Raw genomic sequence first — 9,076 nt, 5'->3', positions numbered from 1 at the left:
TTTACTAGCTTGATTTTGGTGATGGTTTAATGAGTATATACTTAGATCAAAATGTATCAAATTTTACTTTAAATATATGCAGTTTATTGTATATCAATGGCTCATTAACACTGTTTTTATTTTAACCGGTGGAATCTTCCCATTATCTCTAGGAAACTCCAATTTTGCGTTTAAATGGATTTTTTTTCTTTGTTCCATCCCTGATAAAGAAATGGAAAAGAAAATGCCTCACTCAGAAAAGTTTGTCATATGTACAGGGCTTCATGGCTTTGTACTTTTCATTGTGAGGAGCCTGAAATGAAAAGAATTGCTGCCTTACCCCCAAGCCCCAGCCTTTTTATCACCATTAAAGGTGAAACAAAAATCCCCAGAATCAAAGGACATAAATCAGGTGGCAACAAGACTCAAAACTGGAAAAATAAATTATTACACTTGGCCCTATCTTTTGTTTTTTTGCAAACTAAGGAGACTCTCCTGAATATGATGATAATGAATGAAAATCTGCTATGAAAATTTTCAATCCCTTTTGGCAATTTGTGCCTGGAGTACTATATTACAGAAAAGAAAAGCCTTCAGGAGCAAAGATGCTAAACCCAGAATAAATAAGGTGCCCGCTCATGTAATGCAAAATTTGGACAATACAACCCAAAGTTGAACATAGAATTTGATTAGAAACTCAAAAACTGCTTCTGTTTCCCAGAAAGCCGGGAAGATAAAATAGTTTTGAGTCATAGCTTTACGTCAAGTTCATACCAAACATGGCAGGTTTGAATCGCACTTTGGGGGTTGTGCTCTACATGTGTAGATGGAGCTGCTATAGCAGGGAAAAAGGCTTCCCACAGAAGGTTCTTTGTGGCAAATCACTATGGAAGGAAACTCCCTCCCAAGTCACAAATTGTTCATTTCCGGTCTACTGTGCTGCGGATGCCAGCTTTAAAATTTTTATTATTTTATTCTTAAGGTACTATTTTTAAGGCATTTTAAGCAATTCAAAACTATGTCTGATGCCAAAGCTCTTGTACTTTCTAATACGAAATACAGAGTAGAGAAGTTTTCTGGGAGGCCTACCCTCAGCTCTGCTCCGTGTCCCGCCGCGTGTCTCCAGGAACCACGACGACGCGCATTAATTAACTCGAGGCTGGTTCCCAGCGGGAGAGCACAGATTGCACCTGCTGCGAAGGCCCAGCCTCTCGCGGCTCAGCTCGGGCTGTCGGTGCACGCACCTGAGGACCCACCAGGGGTCACTGCAGCCTCAGAGCTATTGTGCCCGCCGGTTCCGGACACGGCCGTCCGCGAGGAGGGCGTGGGACCAGGAGCGCGGAAAGCCAGGGTCCTAGCAGGAATGCGCCCAGCCCTCGCGGAGCCTGCCTCCCCGTCTCCCTGGGAAACGGACGCTGCGAGCGGGGCCGGGGCTCCCGGCGGCCTCGTGGCTCCGGCGCCCGGCGCGGTTCCCCGTGCGGACCTGTCGGCACTTCGCCATTAGACTACCTCCGCTCCGCCCTCCGCCCCCAGCCGAGACCCCGCCCAGAAGGGGCGCCCCGGGGCCGGCTGCTGGGCCCTCGCTTTGCTCCAGAGGTTTTTGCCGACGCCGGGGCCCGACTCAGCAGTACCTGGGCTGCTCCCGCCCGGGGCGCCACACCTCCAGCGTCGGTGAGAACTTTCCCCGGAGCCGCCGGGGCCTGGCGCCCTAGGGCGCACCCGCACCCGCCCGCCCGCCCACCGCATTCCCAGCCCGGGGGCCTGGAGGCAAGTCCTTCGACTGCCCGCTTCTCTGAACCTCCCGGGGAAGCAGCCCTCCGCCGCGGCGCAGGGCATTCTCGAAGGGAGAGCTTGAACTTGGCCCTACACGGTCCTCCGAGATGAGCTCGGGGCTCCCCAGACTGAAGCCACACTGCGCGACGAGCTGACCTCTACTCGCCGGTCTCGGTAGGAACCCGCCGCCCTTTCCGACCGTCTTTGGGCTTCTCGGTGCCGGCGGATTGGGGAAGGGATGATCCTGGCCACTGCCCCTGCAATGTTGCTGGGACGTCGTGGGTGCCCCCTGACACAAAGGAACAGCCTAGCGCTCCCCGTCCGCGGACCGGACTGGGAGTTGCGGGGTGGGATCGGAGCTGGAAGTGCGCACCCTCTGGGGACCCCGCAGGCTCGGGGGAGGTCGGTGCGTCGCGGCCGCGCTCGGGTGGTGCGCGGGTGGAGGGGTCTTTAGAGCTTCTAGGTAGGAGCTTCCAAGTCCGGGGAGGGCCTCGAGCTCTCGTCCCTCCCTTATCTTGCCCCTTACCCCCATTGCCAGGAGACTTCTGTCGTCCCCAGGACTGCGGGAGGGGCCGCGGCATCCCCGCCCTCGGAGGAGCCGGAGCCGCAGGATGCGCGGGGACGCGCCGCCGCCCTCCGCACCCAGTTCCGCTGGCGCTTCCCCGGCTACTCCCGGGCGCTGATCTCCGGGCTTCTCCGCCCTCCTAGCCGCCCGCCCGCGCGGCGCTGGACCTCGCCGAGAGCTGCTCCTGTTGCCCTCGCCACGGCGCGGACAATAAACTAATGCCTCGTGCTTGAGGGGAGGGGACGGCTCAGCGCTCGGGTCGCAGCTTTCTCGCCCGGCTGGAGACCGCCGCCGCCGACATGGGCTGTTTCTGCGCTGTTCCGGAAGAATTTTACTGCGAAGTTTTGCTCCTGGATGAATCCAAGTTAACCCTCACCACCCAGCAGCAGGGCATCAAGGTAGGCACAGGAAGGGGGCGTGTTCGGGGGTTTGGCAGCCGGGCGGGCTCGGGGGCCCCCGGCTTTGTGAGGGTTGTCCCGGGTCGTGGCGGCGACTGCCTCTCCGCGCGGTGGGAAGGAGCCTCAGCTGCCCCCTGCGCGCAGGTGGAGGGCGGACGTGCCAGTGTGGGTTAAGTTTGAGTCCCTTCGTAAAGGAAAGTAAGTTTGATGTCTCAGAGGATAGCCCACGCACCAACTCTCGGCTGCAATCCATGGTCCTGCAACTGAGGCCAGAAATCTTCGCAACACAGGTTTCCTCCCAGAGCATCTAGATTCTAGGGCCTCCCCTGCAGCTCCCAAGGAGTCGCAGAATTGAATGTATGGGCTGCACACAGTGTCGAAGGCACGCTCTCCCTCGGCCTTTCCTTGATAGTATCTTTGGGGAAGTAAAAGAGTTCACGCGTTGAAACACATTTCTTGGGCGGTTGTGATTGTGTGGCCTGGCCGTGTAGTTCGGTATTGCTACGTTTGGACAGAAAATAATTTCCCTCTCCGCAAGCGAACCGGCTCCCCACATTGAAGTAGACGTTTCTCAGAGCGACTCGGTAATAACTGCTTCTGCGTGTAGGTCGTTGACATGCAGTTACTACTGTTAACCTAGAGAACCCAAACAAAAAGGCTGGGAGACTGCAGAGACCCACTTCCTTAATTTTGCTGGGTTCTTATCTCATAGAGATGACTACCTGACCCAGGCGTCTGCGTGCCCTCGTTTTGCCCTAGCAACGATGTGACTACCAAGAGGTGGTCAGAATGGGGGAGCAGTTTGTTTTGTTTTCTTTTCTCCTTCACTTTTAGGTCGCAGGCATTTTAGAAAACTCAGCAGCCAGTCTGGTGAAGGGAAGCGGCTCCCTCCTCCCCCTCAGTAAAGCTGGGCATCTGAGAAATCAGATTCAGGCTGGCCAGTGTCTTTTCCTAGTCTTGTCATCTCAGCAGTTAATCCGCACAGCGTTGGCCCTGGGCATTTCCTTATGTGATTCGGCTTTTACATAGCTTTATGTGCTTTACAGTCACTGCTCCTGGCCAGAAGCGTCAGCTTTGATATGACCATTCTTGGGGTACAGAATTCTCACTTCCCAGGTGTCATTTTTTTACAAGAAAGAGGGGCAAAAATGACCAGTTAAAGCCACAAGATAAAGTTAACCCTTTCCTTTAGAAAATTGTTTTGAATATTGTGTCCCCAGTAATTATAATAAGCAAAAGTCAGTTATATTCTCATTCGCTATATCCCTTGAAGGTCAATAAAATACTTTGGGGGAGGAGAAGGTGTTCATTTTATATTTTCAGCTTTTCTTTATGTTCCAAAACACCTCCTCTCCCCAAGTGAAATCAGTAAAAGAACTTACCTTGTAAGATTATGTGACATTCTTTGGTGTACTGCGCAAATAAAATAGGCAGAAATGACAAACACATCTTAAATGTTTGATAATACATAGATTCTCTTTGGCTTGGGGATAGAAACAATTAGAAAAAAATAACTAATGATCTGATGCTGAAACAACAAAGAAATCTTTCTGAAGTGCAAAGTCTAAAGTCATCTGGAGTGTGAGCTTCCTGTTTAATCGTGAAAGCATACTCCTGTCAGCTGTGGAGCATGTACATTATTCTGTCAAGAGAGCAGTCAAGACTTGGGATCAAATGGAATAATTTTGTCAAAGAAACATGAATCAAAAATCCTGGTCCATAATTACTTTTTATAACCTGATGGTGTTTACCTTGCTTTACAAATAGGTTGAAGATTGGTGAGTGATTCAAATGTAATAGCAACTTTATAATGCTGTTATGTTGGATAGATGCCATTTAAATAAATAATAATTTAAACAGGTTTTTGATGAAAGTAATCATTTTGCAACAGGCTTGGCCTCTTTTAGTGTCACAAAAGCATGCCACAATTATTTTGATGGCCATTGTGTAACACAGATGTCTGCTGAAGTTAACCACGTTATCTGTAACTACCATGTTACCATAAAATGCATGTGTTAAGCACCTATCTACTTGTGGTAGGTACTAAATTAAACACATATGCATGTTTGTGTTTAATATATGAATAATGACCATTCTTGGTGTACAGAATTCTCAATTCCCAGGTATCATTCTTTTACAAGAAAAAGGGTCAAAAATGACCAGCTTCCTGAATGTAGAAGGTTTTCAAATATTGAATGAATATATGTATAGTTTGTATATTATTATCCTGTACATACCTGGCATTTTTAAACTCTTACTTTAGTTCGTAAATGAAATAGTCAACAATTACTTCAAAGTTAATAGTATAATAGTTGCTGTTATAGTGGTCTCCTTCTATAGTACAATTGATAATTTTGATTATCCCTAATTAAAGTCAAAGTTAAGCATATGTCAATTAACCTATTTTCCCCCTAAAATTAATAGAAAAATCTTTTTATTTTTCAAAAGTATCTTATATAATAAAGCCTAATATGCTAAGTGTCCGACTGTTCGTTCAACCGGTCGCTATGACACACACTGACCACCAGGGGGCAGACACTCAGACATGTAGGTTAGCTTGCTGCTGGGGTCCAGCCAATCGGGACTGGGTGAGACGGCCAGACATGCCCTGGAGCCCTCCCATGGTCCCTCCCTGGCCCCGATCGTGCACTGGTAGGGTCCCTTGGCCTGGCCTGCGCCCTCTTGCAATGCGGGACCCCTTGGGGGATGTTGGAGAGCCAGTTTCAGCCCATCCCCACAGGCCAGTGCACCTGGCCTCTAGTTTCCTAATAATTATTTTGAGATGACCCTTTTGTACATTCTATCTCAAATGAAATGAAGACAGCTAATTTTGCATTAAAATTATATTCACATATTTCATCCCTTAATGAAAGGAGTTTTACTGATTCCTGATAGTTACTTAAGAATTTGCTTGTATTACTCTTATAATAATTCCTTGTGAGTTAAAAAGGATTAACTTAAGTAGGAGTATGAGAGAAGCTTTATAAAACTTCTTTTTCCTTGTGTACCATTTTGAAAAACACTCTTTGGATTTAAGTGCCAAATTACAAAGTTGGTTATGAAGTGATTTTCTGCAATTTAGATCAAAGATCTCATCGACTTTAGGAAAAAATCGATGTTTGTTCCCATGGAAAGCAATTCAGTTTGAAGACAATAGTTACACACCTTATATGTTAAGAATTTAAATGGGAAGTGTTTTCTTTTTTTTTTTAATTAAAAAATAATCAGCCCTTGCCCTAGGCAGTTTGGCTCAGTGGATAGAGCGTCGGTCCGTGGACCAAAGGGTCCCAGGTTCAATTCCTGTCAAGGGCAGGTATCCTGGTTGCACGCTCCTCCCTGGCCTGGGCCCTGGTTGGGGCTCATGCAGGAGGCAACCAATTGATGTTTCTCTCTGTCTTTCCTGCTCTCTTCTACTCTCCCTAAAAATCAATGGAAAAATATCCTCGGGTGAAGATTAACAAAAAACAAAACAAAACAAAACAAAAAATAATCAGCCCATTCTTGGCTCAGTGGTTGAGTGTTGACCTAATAACCAGGAAGTCATGGTTTGATTTCCGTCAGGGACATGCCCAGGTTGTGGGCTCAATCCCTAATAGGAGGCATGCCGGAGGCAGCCAATTAATGATTCTCATCATTGATGTTTCTATCTCTCTCTCCCTTTCTCTCTTCCAATAAAAATATATATTTTAAAACAAATCAAATTTCTAGTTATAAAAACAGTTATGAAGATGTAAAGTACAGCATAGGGAATATAGTCAATAATACTGTAATAATTGTATATGGTGTCAGATGGGTACAAGACTTATTGGGGTGATTACTTCATACGTTATATAAATGTCTAATCACTATGTTGTACACATGAGGTTAATATAATATGATGTGTCACCTGTAATTGAAAAACTTAAAAATCAGAAAAATAAAACATATCTTTATATTCATACTAATGTTATGTAGAAACTTGCCTTCTTAACTTGCTTTAGAGGTAATCTCACCTTGAAAACAGTAAGTCTTTTTCATGCAATTTGTAGTTTGAGTCCTATCCAAGATTTAAAAACCCGGGTTTATATAAACTGGAAGCTATTGGTTGTGTGTTGAGCCCACAATAGCTTCTAGCCATTTGTTCTCTGCTGCTATCTCTGTTCAAGTTTGTTCTCTGCTGCCTTCTTTATTCAAGTTAAGAATTTCTGCTGTGGTTGGTCTCTTGGTTTTTTGAGCAATGTTTGTTCAGGGAAACTTTTGTTATGTCCTTCTAGTTCTTTGTCCTGGTGGAGGTAGAGATCTTTCTTTCTGTTCTCTTTAGAAGCAAAACTTTATGTGGCTCAGACTACCTTTATAGGTTGTCATTTGAATAGCAAAGGTTCTCAGGGGGGAAAAATCACAAGGTTTGGTTATAAATTTAGTTTTGAAAATTGCTGGTGCAATTAGTATTTTCATTTTAGCAAAATTTTAGTCCTCTGAGTAGTACTATAATAACCACTGAAGTGCTCATTTCCTCCCTCAGAGTATTTGACTAAATGAAACCAATATAATAGCAAGATGGAAATTCCGTTAACTTTTTTAAGGCTTTATTGAGATACTAGAGGCCGGTGCATGAAATTTGTGCATGGGTAGGGTCCTTAGGCCTGGCCGGCGATTAGGGTCAATCTGTGGGGCAATTGGGGGGCCCCCGCTGGCACCCGCCTCGACCGGCCTGGCACCGCCTGCTCGCCAGCCCCGCCCCCCACTGCTGCCTCTGGTTGCCTCCCTCTGCGGGGCAACTGGAAGGATGATCAGGGAGCCCCCCCCTGGCATCTGCCTTGGTTGGCCTGGGGCCTGTGGGCTGGGAGTAGCTCCTGCATTGAGTGTCTGCCCCTTGGTGGTCAGTGCGTGTCATAGCGACCGGTCCTTCCACCGGTCATTCCGCCATTTGGTCGATTTGCATATTAGGCTTTTATTATATAGGATACCATACAATTTGCACAGTTAAAGTGTATACAGTTCATTTGTTAACTTTTAAATGAAGTTATTTTCTAATCATCCTGAGTTTCCTGAGGGAATATTGTGAGTTTTGATGCTTTGATCAGAAGCTTTCTAATAAACTAGAAAAACAATTAGAAGGTGGGAGCTTAAATTATATTCCTCTCCCTTACTCAGAAGTGTGATTTTCATTCTATTTGGACTGGTAAAGAAAAATCTAAGAAGACTGGGAAAAAGTGAAAAGCAACAGTTCACAAATCACATTATGTAAATACCTATATATTTGATATCAACCACATAAGTATAGAGTCAGAGACCTTATAAACATAGGTTGAAGCAGGTAATCATACACCAGCATTTCGTTAATGTAAGATTGGCTGGGGTTCTTGATTGCTTAGTAAGTTACATGTGACTGGGATAGAGGTACCCCTCCGCTCCACTGCATCTAGATTTCTAGAATTCAAGTATGATATTCGTACTGTGGCTGTTTAAGATGACCTAGTATATAAATGCTTCCTCAAATATTTTTTTGTTTTTAAAAAATGATTTAAAGTATTTTTTATCTTACTGAGGTCTAATTAATAAATGACATTGTAATATAAAGTGTCCAAGCAGATGATTTGATATATACACTGAGTGGCCAGATTATTATGACCAGCCAGATTATTATGACCACCCCATCAGTACTACGTTGGGCCACCTTTTGCCTTCAGTACTGCGGTGTTTCTTCTTGGCATTGACTCCACGAGATGTTGAAAGGTGATGCGAGGAATCTGACACCATGCCTGATGAATAGCACTGTCCAGTTCTGTGAGATTTGATGGTTGTGGGACCAGCTGCCTGATGGCTCTTTTAACTTCGTCCCACAAATGCTCAATTGGATTGAGATCTGGTGATTGTGGGGCCACCTAAGCGAGGTAAAGTCTCCCTCATGTTCTTGAAACCACTCCTGCACAATACGAGCACCATGGCATGGCGCATTGTCTTGTTGGAAGAAGCCATCTCCATTGGGATACACCATCAACATGATAGGATGAACTTGATCAGCAACGATACTTAGGTATGTTGTGCTATTCAGACGTTGTTCCACATGAATTCAAGGGCCCAAATCATGTCAGGAAAACATGCCCCAAACCATAACACTGCCCCCACCAGCTTGAAGGGTTGTACTCATGCATGTGGGGTGCATGCTTTCATGCTGTTTCCGCCAAATTCTCACTCTGCCATCTGCATGATGCAACTGGAAACGTGATTCAATGGACCACATGACTTTTTTGCAATGCTTGACTGTCCAATCCTTGTGTTCCTGTGCGAATTGGAGATGTTTTATCTTGGTAACTGCAGACAGCAAAGGTGTTCGAACAGGCCTTCGGCTTCCATATCCCATATGATGCAGTGTATGGCT

At 45.9% G+C, this 9,076-nt stretch overlaps 1 protein-coding gene across 2 annotated transcripts in view; it reads left to right on the top strand.

Annotated features, from left to right (window-relative positions):
- The first annotated feature begins 1,536 nt into the window (after positions 1-1,536).
- Positions 1,537-9,076, top strand: part of EPB41L4A (erythrocyte membrane protein band 4.1 like 4A) — a 215,998-nt gene continuing 208,458 nt past the window's right edge. The window contains exons 1-2 of one of the 2 annotated variants that reach the window (XM_070412445.1): positions 1,537-1,926; positions 2,311-2,715. In XM_070412445.1, coding sequence (XP_070268546.1) covers positions 2,617-2,715 — 99 coding nt within the window. In that variant the 5' untranslated portion in view covers positions 1,537-1,926; positions 2,311-2,616. Of the gene's footprint in view, positions 1,927-2,290; positions 2,716-9,076 lie in introns of both variants that reach the window. The other variant, XM_070412444.1, reaches the window with a different exon arrangement.

This window comes from Myotis yumanensis, unplaced genomic scaffold (genome assembly GCF_028538775.1).
Source record: "Myotis yumanensis isolate MYYU_CA2020_CCGP unplaced genomic scaffold, mMyoYum1.0.hap1 SCAF_4, whole genome shotgun sequence".
Classification (NCBI taxonomy): Eukaryota; Metazoa; Chordata; class Mammalia; order Chiroptera; family Vespertilionidae; genus Myotis; species Myotis yumanensis.
Note: the sequence above shows the minus strand (reverse complement) of the source record. Positions and strands in the feature narration are given on the sequence as shown.